The following is a 12,808-nucleotide window of genomic DNA, read 5'->3' on the forward strand; positions in this document are numbered from 1 at the left end:
GGACTTAGGTATTGTTTCCTCAACCATGTACCAGGTCAGCAATCAGCTATTTGCAGCTAGAACTCCACCTTTTCAGAATTGCCAGAGTCCAAGCTGGATTCAACACTGAGGTTAAAAAGAATTGCTCCATGCCCAGAACCTACCCCCTTTGCTACTACACCCTCATGCTGAACTGCATGTGCAGAGCGCCACACTTATGCATCTGTATGTGGGCTGATGGTATTGAGAAATTAGGTAGACATGCAACAGCATCGCTGTAGTTAGTAGGATAACGAGCACTATAAGAGAAGTTGTAGGTTTGCCCACCACACCTATATAATGTTGACCAGTAAAGAAAATAGTGAGTCAAAATGAACTGAGAAAATTTATTACTTACATACACATCAAAGCAAGATCAGCATGGTGTTAGCTCCTAGAGCTACAGATAAACCCAACCAAAGGGACCATATGATGGGTAGCAGAGATGTTGGGTCACTGTGCTGCTGAGGAGTCAGCTGCAAATGATAGCCAAGTGGTCTGATAACTGTAGCTGAACTCAAGATGGTTGCGATGGAAAGTCCCGTGCTTTCACTTCCTGAAAGGAGGTGGCTGAGAACCTGCTAAAGACTGCCCATTACAACATGATATTTTCCCTGTGTTTCAAGAAGAACTGTGTGGTCAGACTCAGTCAAGACTTGGGCCAGTGTGCAGTTATGCCTTGTCTATGCAGTCTATGTGAGAAGCATACAGGGTCATTAGGGGGCTAGGGCAGATCTGTTTCTCTAAGATGCACAGTCCAAAGAGACAGCTGAAGGGATGGTAGGGTAAAGCCCAAGTGTAAAAAGATGTTTCTGTAACTTGAGGCCTTGATAAATACTTAAAACATCCTTTCTATGAGGAAAGAGAGAAATCAGCACTGAGAAGAACATGGATATCACTTTGAAATGATAAAATACATCCTAAGTTTTCATGAGAAGCTTAGCTGTCTTTAGGAAGGCAGAAGTTCAGCTTTTCAAATACAAAATCCTAAGATTCTGATGGCTTTTAAAAAATGCTAAAACCCACAGTCGTGGACACATGACAGTCACAGTATAATCTAAATTCCCTCACTGTGTGAAAGACAGTGGAGAGGGTGTCAAAGACTTTGAAGTTCGTTGGTGTTCTCTGGCTTCTCTTGTCAGGGGTCTGGGTTTCCTTTGACACAGCACTCTAGCTGAAACCCACAGTAGTCAACTAACATTTCACTTGTGTAGCACTCAAGTCTGCAGATACCATTCCTGTAGCATTTTTTGTGTATTTCTGTTGCCAGTGGATTCAAGCCTAGAAAGAAAATGAATAAATAAATAATTCATTATGGGTCTTTTTGGACTATAGAATTGGTACTTCCATTTTTGTCAAACTGGATTCCAAGGAGACTTGATTATAATGTTTGGTTCTGTAATTGAAAAAAAAAATACATCTTTCCTCCCTCTCCCCCTCCATTCATAAGTTGAAACTCTAAACTCCAGTGTGACTCTATTTTGGGAAAGGGACTCTGAGAGGTAATTATAGTTAATTGAGGTTGTAAGTGTGGGGCCTTGATTCTGTAGGACTGGTGGAGAGGTTGATTGTCTAAAAGCCAGGAAGATAGCTCTCATCAGAGACTGAATCAGCCTGCAGTTGATCTTGGACTCTCCAGCCTCCGGAAATGTGATGAAATACATTTTATTTAAACCACACAATCCTCAGTATTTTGTTATGTTAGTCTGAGTTATGACAATTAATAACTTGGAAGTCTGCCCAAACTGGTCAGTTAATATACTTGGAACAATCAGATTACCTATGCATGTAGTCATTTGCTTATCATTTAATTCTGTATTCATTCCCAAACCAGTTTTCATAAATCCAGGTGCCGTTGGGGTACAGATTTGAGTATGATATATACCTTAAGAATTTTCAGTCTAGACAAAAAAAGAGAAGAAACACAAAATATCTGTGAGAGAGGAATAAAGATGACAAGTGCAGTGAAGCATAGAATGGTGTTATAAGTTTAGAGGAGGAAGAAATCTATTCTGAAGATTTACTATGTCTTATTGGGGTCCAAGGTATTTTGAACTTATGCTTTTATAGAACTGCTATTCTGTAGAATTATCAAAATATGAATATTTTAAATTTACATATGTAAGAAGGTCTTAAAAGGAAAAGGGTATCAAATATTTGGTCATCTGTAGAAATTTTGAGCCAACACATCCTGTTCAAGTTACCATGCTTTGGAAGATAATTATCCTATAAGGAGAGAAAAGGATCAGGGTTACTTAGCTGGCAAGATGAAAGCTGAGCAAGGATGCAGAGAAAGGGGAGGCCTCCTATGCTCTTGGTGGTAATACAAGCTTGTGCAGCTACTCTGGAAAATGGAGGTTCCTCAAAAAGTTGAAAATAGAACTGCCCTATGCCCAGCAATTGCACTACTGGGTATTTACACCAAATATATAAATGTAGTGATCTGAAGGGGCAACTGCACCCCAATGTTTATAGCAATGTCCACAATAGCCAAATTATGGAAAGAGTCCAGATATCCATCAACAGATGAATGGATAAAGAAGATGTGTATATCTACAATGGAATATTATGCAGTCATCAAAAATGAAATATTGCCATTTGCAACGATGTGGATGGAACTAGAAGGTATTACCCTAAGTGAGATAAGTCAATTAGAGAAAGACAATTATTGTATAATCTCACTGATATGTGGAATTTGAGAAATAAGACAGAGGGTTATAGGGGAAGAGAGGAAAAAATGAAACAAGATGAAACCAGAGAGGAGACAAATTGTAAGAGACTCTTAATCTCAGGAAATAAACTGAGGGTTGCTGTAGTGGAGGGGGTGGGAGGGATGGGGTGGCTGGGTGATGAACATTGGGGAGAGTATGTATTGAGGTGAGCACTGTGTATTTTGTAAGACTGATGAATCATAGACCCATACCCTTTAAACAAATAATACATTATATGTTAGTAATAAAAAAATACAAGGCAGTATGAAAATATGAAAGGTGTTCCTAACATGCAAAAAAAAAAAAAAAAAAGATGAAAGCCTGAGAAGATGAAGCGTAATGGTCCACATAATAAGATAAGGAATTCCTATGGAAATGATGAGCTTTGGGAAGGTATAAGACACTAAAGGCAATATTGTATACTATCTTCTTGGCTATCTAGGGGCCATGAAACCATTGCCAATAACCAAAGCGGGATTGGTCCCATCAACAGCTTCAAGAGGCCTGGATTGTATGGATTCTTATATCCAGCCTACTGAGTCACATGACTCCAAAATGTGATTCATCTACCTAGGGATTACTTGAGGGAGAATGAGAAATTAAATGCGATCCTATAATATCTGAATTTGAGCTGATTTAATAGCCCTGAGTGAAGAGAATATTCAAGAAGGAGTTTTTGGAAGTATTTTTTTTTTTTTAATTTATTTGACAGACAAAGATCATAAGTAGGCAGAGAGGCAGGCAGAGAGAGAGGAAGGAAAGCAGGCTCCTCTGTGGAGCAGGGAGCCCGATGCGGGGCTCGATCCCAGGACCCTGGGATCATGACCTGAGCCGAAAGCAGAGGCTTTAACCCACTGAGCCACCCAGGCGCCCCCAAGAAGGAGTTTTTAAAGTCAGTAATGAATATGGGCAAGCTAAACTATGAGACCAGTCAGTGCTCTTTCTTATGTCTCCCTACCTGCTATCTCCTCTGATCAGACATTTCTTTTAGCACATAAAACTTATTTATTCTCTTGGGACATGCCATTCCAAATCTGTTTCCCCATGTATCTAAGACATCTACAAATAATAAACTAACTATAAACAATTTCAGCAAATTAGAAAGCTTAACAAATTGAGTTATCACATTTTCTGGTTTTGACTATTATGGCTGGACATGTTCCTCACTTAGGGACAAGACAATAGTGCCCAAAGAGGTTGGGGTATTGCTAATGATGATATAATGATAGCTCTCATGAGTCAGGTACCATATGTGTGGTGTACAGGTCTATTCTATATATATTATCACACTTAATCCTTGCAAGACTGAGGTTAGTATTATTGCCACTTTGTGAATGAAGAAACTAGGATTCAGGGACAATTAGACTTTTGCCTAAAGCTGCACAGCTAACACAAATTGGAGAGGCAAAATTCAAGCTCAGGTCTTGCTAATGTAAGACCAGTTGATGCTGTTTCCACTTTGAAAATAGAAGGGTCCACGGTGGTAAGACATTTATAGGTTTGCTTAGTGGAATTGCTTTTCTAGGCTAATTACTCACCCCCACCCCCCTTACCAAATTCCCATTTTACCTGCCAGTGCTGGGTCCCAAAAGAAGAGCAAAGCAAGCATGACAAAGAGCAGCTTCATAACTGGGAGCCTCAGTTGAGGAGACTGGTAGCAGTGTCTGACTCTGGCTGTCAGAGAGCAGCAAGGGAAGGTTGAGCACACCCTCTCATGCAAACTTCTCAGGTCTGGGGTATGCCCTGCTCCAGGTAGATATGCTACACTGATCTTCCCTGAGGCAGAGGAGCTGGCAATGCTTATGTGAGGAAAAAACTTGATGGCCCTTTCCTGTTTGACAGCTTTTCCTATTGACAGAGGCACTGCTCCCCGACCTGGATTTTCCAAAGGTACTAATGGAGAACTGAGAAATATACTTTTTCTTTTCTTAAGTAAATAAAACTTTTTGTTTTTTTTTATGTTACTACAAAAATTAAATGCTAATTTTGGGCAATTTATAAAATTCTAAAAATTACAAAGAAGGAAGAGTTAACACTTGAGCTCCATCTCTCAGAAGGAACCAGTATATTTCTTAAGAAAATTTTATGTATACCTAGTTTATTATTTAATATTTTTCTATAAGTAGTTCTAAACCATATACTTGTACTCAGATATCCTGCTTTTGTAACATGATATATACCATAAGTATTTTTTGTCTCTTTAAAGGCTCTTCATAAGTGATATTTTCCAAAGCTGCATAATATCCCATCAAGGTCATTTTTTATAACTATGACTATTAAAAAAAAACTATTGAGATAGAAATGACATAAAAATTTAAATATTAAAGCATTAGATAAGTTGTGACAAATATACTTTTATGAAACCATCATCACATTCAAGATAGTGAACATATCTGTTACAACAACCATTCTTTATGACTTTTCTTCCCCAGGTTTATTGAGGTATAATTTTTAAAAAGTTTTAAAGAGATTTTATTTATTTGACAGACAGTGAGAGAGGGAACACAAGCAGGGGGAGTGGAAGAAGGAGAAGCAGGCTCCCTGCTGAGCAAGAAGCCTGATATGGGGCTCAATCCTAGGACTCTGGGGTCATGACCTGACCTGAAGGTAGATGCTTAATGACTGAACCACCCAGGTGCGCCTAGGTATAATTAACAAATAAAAATTGCTTATGTTTAAGCAGTCAAATGTAATGATTTGAAGTACGTATACATTGTGAAATGATTACCACAATCAAACTAATTAACACATCCATCACCTCAAATAGTTCTAATTTTTTTGTGATGAGAATATTTATATTATTTATATTATAATATTATCATATTAATATTAATATGATTTACTTTCATAGCAAATTTCAAATATACGGTATTTTATTAATTAGAGTCACCATACCATACATTAGAGCATCAGAACTTACTCATCTTATAACTTAAAGTTTGATTTGGCTAACATCTCCCCATTTCCCTTACTTTCCAAATTCTGGCAATTACCACTTTACCTTCTAGTTCTATGAGTTTGACTTCCTCGAGATATCACACAGAAGTGAGATCATACAATATTTGTTTATATATGGCTTTTTCACTTAGCATAATATCTTCTAGGTTTACCCATGTTGTTACAAATGGCAGGGTTTCCTTCTTTTTTATGGCTGAATAATATTACATTGTATATATGCCACATATTTTTTTAAGGCTTGTTTTTATTTGAGAGAGAGCATAGGGAAGGGTATGAAGAAGGGGAGAGGGAGAGAATCCCAAGCAGGGTCCCTACTGAGTACAGAGCCCCATGAGGACTAGATCTCACCACCCTGAGATCATGACCTGAACTGTAATCAAGAGTTGAATGCTCAACAGACTATGTCACCCAGGTGCCCGTCCAATATATTTATTGAAAAAAAAAATCTGTGTATTAAGTGGAGCCATGTAGTTTAAACCCATGTTGTCAAGAGTCAATGCTATATGATCCATTAGAAGTGAGTGGCTCAACAGGAAAGGATTATAGAAAAGCATGGATACCAGGAGCCAGGAATCATTGGAAGCCATCTTAGAAGCTGCCTACATTACACCTGGATTTTATTTGGGAATTTCTTTTTTTTTTATTTAAATTTTTTTAGTTTTTATTTTTTATAAACATATAATATATTTTTATCCCCGGGGTACAGGTCTGTGAATCGCCCAGTTTACACACTTCACAGTATTTGGGAATTTCTTACTAATTTATTAGATTTTGATTTTAAGAATATTTAAAAAAACATATTTCATCTTCTTTTTTTCCTGTTTTCAAAAGTCTAAAACAATTCACCATTATCATATTCTGAACAATGTGTACTTTTCCCATTGAAAAGAGAGAAACAAACAGCAGACTTCTGCATGTCAAAAGATTATGCTCACAATAGCTAAAATATAGAAAGAGCCCAGATGTCCGTGGACAGATGAATGAGTAAAGAAAATCTGATATATGTATATATAGATATATGAAATATATGAATATATATTTATATATAATATGCATTTATATTTCATTTATGAAATATAATATATGAAATATATATTCCCATTATATTTCTTATATACCCATTATATTTACCCATTATATTTCATATATGAAATATAAATATATATTTCTTATATATAATAAAATCTAATATATATCTCATATATATACTTATAGATAAATCTGATATATAGATATATAGTTGTATAATCAGCAACATTCCTTTGGCATCCCTTGCATGGCAAGAATCTGCTAGAACTGAGTGGAAGTTATCTTTCACGTAAGGCCTGTATACTCCATGGCTCCCCTCTCCTCACCATTCCTCAAGCTTCCCTCTAAATACTGAGACGTACACTGGTCATAATGAACTTTTTTTCTTGTAATTGAGAAATATATCTCTGTGCAAGACTCTCTCACAAACGGAGAAAGGAAATCAGAGGTGCCAACTCAGGGAAGTCTCTGAGGGACTTTGACATGACAAAGTGTATGAAATATGGAAGGGGTCCACTGAGCTGTTATGTATCAATGTGCAATGCACCTCATTGCCTCTGTGAGTGGTGCCTCCTAGGGTTGTGCTGTGAGCAATCTGCACAGCAGTTCAGTACATTTTGGAAGCATGAAAAAATTACAGATGTGGCACAAACCTGTGAGAACAGAGCAGGCAGGGGATGGTCCCAAATGGGGTGGAAACAAACAAAGGTTTGCTGGAGAGGAGGGGGGAGGAGAAAGGGGGATGGGGCAACTGGGTGATGGCCTAATATTAAGGAGGACACTTGATGTAATGAGCACTGGGTGTTATATGCAACTGATAAATCACTAAATTTTACCCTTGAACCTAATAATATACTACATGTTAGCTAAATTGAATTAAAAAAAAAAAGACTACATTCTTTAGGGCACTGAAAGGAACACTTGGATTCAGATTTTAAAATAGATTTTGGAGAGTGCAGATGAATTAAGAGTTTATTCCTTCCCTAAACCAAGTCTTGAATAAAAGGGAAGAGGGATAGAATAGGAGTAAAGAAAGATGAACAGTACAGATAGTGGGGAGGGGTATCACTGTTTTTTTATCTTCAGTCCTGGGTTTCATATAGTGTGAGAGAAGGGAAATGGGAGGAAGTAATGGAGAATAGAAACTGGTTAAAGTCTGATGGCTTGGTGCACTGGTGTTACCTTACGTGAATGGAGCTCAGGGCAGGGGCAAGACCAGTATCATCTTTCATACCTTCTTCTCATTATGTCCTATGGCCACTAAATTCTGTCAGCCCTACTTCTGAAATGCATCCTGAATCTCTTCCTTCTTCTAAGTCCTCACTACCAGTGTTGAAGTCCTTGATTATTGAAATATAATAGTGTTGAATAAGCATATTCTTTATGTAAGATTACATATCTCACAAATAGAAAATACACCTTATTTTCAAGATCACATGGACTTTTAGCAAATATCAATTTTAACTTAGATCGCAAGGAATGATTCAATAAATTCCAAAAAACTAGAGAACAGATTACATTCTGTGGTCCCATGAAATTACAGTTAACATGGAGCTAACACTGGGGTCAGGCACTGCTTAAGAACTTCACATATCCTAGTATAATTCTTCTAACACCATGATATAGGCACTATTGTTATCTCATTTTGTAGACAAGGAAACTGATAGAGAGAGAGACTATAGAACTTGCCCAAGGTCAGGCAGTACTTCATGGGGCTGGGATATGGTATTATAGATGAATAACACATGGTGGTGGAGATGAAGAAAAGAAGTTAATGTAAAAGCACACACGTGAAAAAAAGTGTAAGTCTTTATAAAACTCATGTTTACTTTAACCTTACCATTTAAACATACAATTTCCATCAATTTAATTTATCCATCATATTAATTACCCTTATATAGAAAAGATAGTTTTAAACACTTTCAGCCTCTTTTCCTGGAATCTGAAGAAGATGGAGTTAGACTTTTCACCACTTCTTTCTTTTCTTCCTTCTTTTCTTTTCTTTTCTTTCTTCCCTTCCTTCTTTCCTTCCTTCCTTCCTTTCTTTTTTTAAAAAAATATTTTATTATTTATTTGTTAGAGAGTGAGAGAGAGAGAGCAAGTGAGCACAAGGAGGGGGAGCACCAGGCAAAGGGACCTGGGGACCATGATCTGAGCCAAAGGTAGCCACTTAACTGTCTGAGTCACCCAGATCTTCCTGCCAGTCCTTTTTTTTCGTAGGTTGATATTTCTTCCTTTTGCAGCAGATGGTCCAGTCAGAGCAGTATCTAATTGCATGTTCATCAGCATTGCACTTCATTCTGCAGCTGTAGACGTCTAAAGAGCATGTGTGTTTAAAAAATAAGATCCTGGCTTTGAAAAGAGAAAAAAAAATTATTAGCTTATATTTTGTATTTGTATCTTTTAATGTCTAAAGTGTTTTATAATAAATGGAAACAACATCAATAGAGAACTTGCTCAGAAAAAAGTAAGCAGAAGAAAAAAGTAGAGGTACTGAAGAAAGATAAATGAAGGTCTTTTCCATAGGGTAGATGAGTATGGTAGTGAGCTGAAGAGGAGAGTTTCTGATGAAACCTATTATGGTATATTTCTGTGTTAAATGGACAATTTGTTTAGGGGTGGGAATTCATGATGCAACAAACAATGTTTGACCTCAGGAGTGAAGTCTTTAAAAAGTGAGTGGGGATAAAAATCTAGTTGAAAGTGGAAACCCTCCAATTTAGGGTCTCCCTAAATTGGAGAATGGAGACAAGGAGGAGTAAGATAAAATTAGGTGAAAGCATATGGTGATGGGAAAATGAGGAAGTTATCTCTTGGTGCTTTTACTTTCTTGGTGAAATAAAAAGAAATCATCAACTGAGTATGAGAAGGGAACTGAGGAAGCTGGGTCTTGTTCTAACTGTCCAGTCCATTTAGGCTCGAAGCCATGTCTCCCTCACTGAGGACATTTTAAAGATTGCACAAACTCCCATAAGTCATAATGTCTCACTTTGGTTTCTTTCTCTGTGTCACGTAGGCATTTCCTTCTATCTTTTGCTCCCAAATAAATCTATGTTTTTTTTTTTTTTAAGTTTTGTTTATTTTAAAGAGTGAGAGAGTGAGAAAAGGCGAGAGCAAGTGAGGACAGGTTGGGGAAGGGCAGAGGGAGAGAGAAATTCAAGCAGACTCGCTGCCTGACCTGGGGCTGAATCTCACAACTCTGAGACCAGACCCGAGCAGAAACCAAGATTTGGAGGCTTAACTGACTATGCCACCCAGGCACCCTGAAATCTAAGTTTTATAATGATCATTTCTTTAAAAAATAGTATTATTACCTGGGTTTCACTCCTAGACATTATAGTTCGGTTTTCTTCTCATTACAGTTTTTGATATTCCCTTTAAATCTGTAAGTCCTTTCCTAATCCTTTCTTTATAGTTTTTCGGTTGAAGAACTTGAGATGTTTAAGCTGTAGTGTTTCCCAGTTTATATTTTTCTGATTGCATACTTTTGGGGAATTCAACATGCTCTTGTGTCCTCCATATTTCAGCAGACTGGCAACTGGATTGAGGCTCTAAGATTAGACTCATGTTTGACTCCCAGAACCAGCTGTAGCATACTTGGTGTTTTGTGTGTGTGTGCATATTGTTGGGAGGGCCCATAATGTCTGGTTGTCTCTCTTTTGAAGATGATAACAGCTACTGATGCTCAATGGCTACAGTCATTGATACCATGGGGGTTGTATACTGGTGATGCTCTATACACCATCCATATGATGTCTTTCATTGTTTAGTTATATCATCTATATGATGTCTTTCATTGTTTAGTTATAATACTTTCATAGACACTTTAATTGATTTTTAATCACTTTATTATGATATAACTGAAATGTAAAAGTTGTACATATTTATTATATACAACTTGATACATTTGGGGGCAAGCATACACCAATAAAACCATCATCACCATTAACATCATAAGTCAACTATCACCCACCAAAATTTCCCCCCACCTCCTTTATTACTATTATAGTTGTGGTTGTTATGGTAAGAATACTTAGTGTAAGATCTATCCTCTTAGCCAGTTGTAAGTAAACAATACAGTATTGTTAGCTATAAGTACTATGTGTATACTGGAACTTGAGAACTCATTTATATTGTATAACTGAGTAACTGAAACTTTGTACCATTTGACTGACTCCTTTTTTGTACCAGCCTCAGGAAACGACCATTCCATTCTGTTACTATGAATGATGTTGACTTTCTCAGATTCCCTATGTAGGTGATATCATGCAGTATTTGTGTCTGCCTGCTCATGTCTTCTGCCCATTTCTTAACTGGATTATTTATTTTTTGGGGTGTTGAGTTTGATAAGTTTTTTATAGATTTTGGATACTAACCTATCAGATATGTCATTTGCAAATATTTTCTTTCATTCTATAGGTTGTTTTAGTTTTGTTGATTGTTTCCTTTGCTGTGCAGAAGTTTTTTATTTTGATGAAGTCCCACTAGTTTGTTTTTGCTCTTGTTTCCCTTGCTTCTGGATACATATCTAATAAGAGGTTGCTGTAGCTGAGGTCAAAGAGGTTTCTGCCTGAAATTTTCCATTTTATTGTGTCAACATCAATTTCTTTCATTAGGGTCCTGTAGTTTTCAGAATACAGATCTTTTATGTCTTTGGTTAGGTTTATTCCTAGGTTTCTTATGGTATCTGGTACAATTATAAATGGGATCAATTCATTGCTTTTCCTTTCTGCTGCTTCATTATTGGTGCATAGAAATGCAACAGATTTCTGTACACCGATTTTATATCCTAATACTTTGCTCAATTTGTGTATCAGTTCTAACAATTTTTTGGTGGAGTCATTCAGGTTTTCTTTTCTTTTTTTAAAAGATTTAAAAAATCTATCAATCAATCTATCTATCTATCTATCTATCTATCTAATCTATCATCTATCTAACCTATCATCTAGCATCTAACATCTCTCTATGTTCATCTATCTATTTATTTAGAGAGAACCACAGGAGGGGCAGAGAGAGTGAGAATCTCAAGCAGACTGTATTGAGTGCATAGTCCAAAGTGGGGCTTTATTTCACAACCCCGAGATCATGACCTGAACAGGAATAAGAACTGGCCGCTTAACCCACTGAGCCACCCAGGGGCCCCTAGTCAGGTTTTCTATGTTTAGGTTTCTAGAATATTATGTTATCTGTGAATATGAAAGTTTGACTTATTCCTTGCTGATCTGCATGTCTTTTACATCTTTTTGTTGTCTCATTGTTGAGGCTAGGATTTCCAATATTATTTTAAATAGCAATGGTGAGAGTGAACATCTCTGTTTTGTACCTGATCATAGAGGAAAAGCTCTGTTTTTACTCATTGAGAATGATATTAGTTGTGGGTCTTTAGATATGGACTTTATAATGTTGAATTATGTTCCCTTAATCCCTACTTTGAAGGTTTTTTTTCTTTTTCTTTTTAAATCAAGGACAGATGCTTTGTAATACATTTTGAAATCAGGAAGAGTGATACCTCTACTTCCTTCTTCTTCCTCAAAATTGCTTCAACTATTCAGAGACTTTAGTTGTTTCATATAAATTTTAGGATTTGTTTTCTTCCTTCCTTTCTTCCTTCATTATTTCCATTCTTACACTTTTTACTATTCTTAAATTTTTAATCTTTGTTTTAAATATTTCCTTAAACAATGTTTTGGTGTTGTTTTTTCTATTTCTGCAAAAATATGACATTGGGATTTTCATAAAGATTTTATTGAACATGTAGATTGTTTTGAGTGGTATGCGTTTTTTAACAATATTCTTTCAACCCATGAACATGGGTTATCCTTCCAGTTATTTGTGTCTTCCTTAATTTCTTTCAATATTTTGTAGTTTTCAGTATACAAATCTTTCATCTCCTTGGTTACTTTGTATTCCTAAGTATTTTGTTCTTTTGATGTTATTGTAAATGGGATTGGTTTCAACATTTCTTTTTTGAATACTTTGTTTTTAGTGTGTAGAAACACAACTGGTTTTTGTATGCTGATTTTGTGGTCTATAGCTTACTGAGTTCTTTTATTACTTCTAACAGTTTTTGGTAGTGTCTCAGGGTTTTCTAA

The 12,808-nt window shown here is 36.4% G+C and overlaps 1 protein-coding gene across 1 annotated transcript; it reads right to left on the minus strand.

The window, feature by feature from the left end:
• Nucleotides 1-1,156: 1,156 nt before the first annotated feature.
• Nucleotides 1,157-4,356, minus strand: DEFB134 (defensin beta 134). The gene is made up of 2 exons (XM_045078411.1): nucleotides 4,299-4,356; nucleotides 1,157-1,299 (listed from the first exon to the last, which is right to left on the minus strand). The coding sequence occupies exons 1-2, from the start codon at nucleotides 4,354-4,356 to the stop codon at nucleotides 1,157-1,159; spliced, it is 201 nt and encodes a 66-aa protein (XP_044934346.1).
• Nucleotides 4,357-12,808: the final 8,452 nt, after the last annotated feature.

This window comes from Mustela putorius, unplaced genomic scaffold (genome assembly GCF_011764305.1).
Source record: "Mustela putorius furo isolate JIRA1106 unplaced genomic scaffold, ASM1176430v1.1 tig00000242_pilon_pilon_pilon, whole genome shotgun sequence".
Taxonomy (NCBI): domain Eukaryota; kingdom Metazoa; phylum Chordata; class Mammalia; order Carnivora; family Mustelidae; genus Mustela; species Mustela putorius.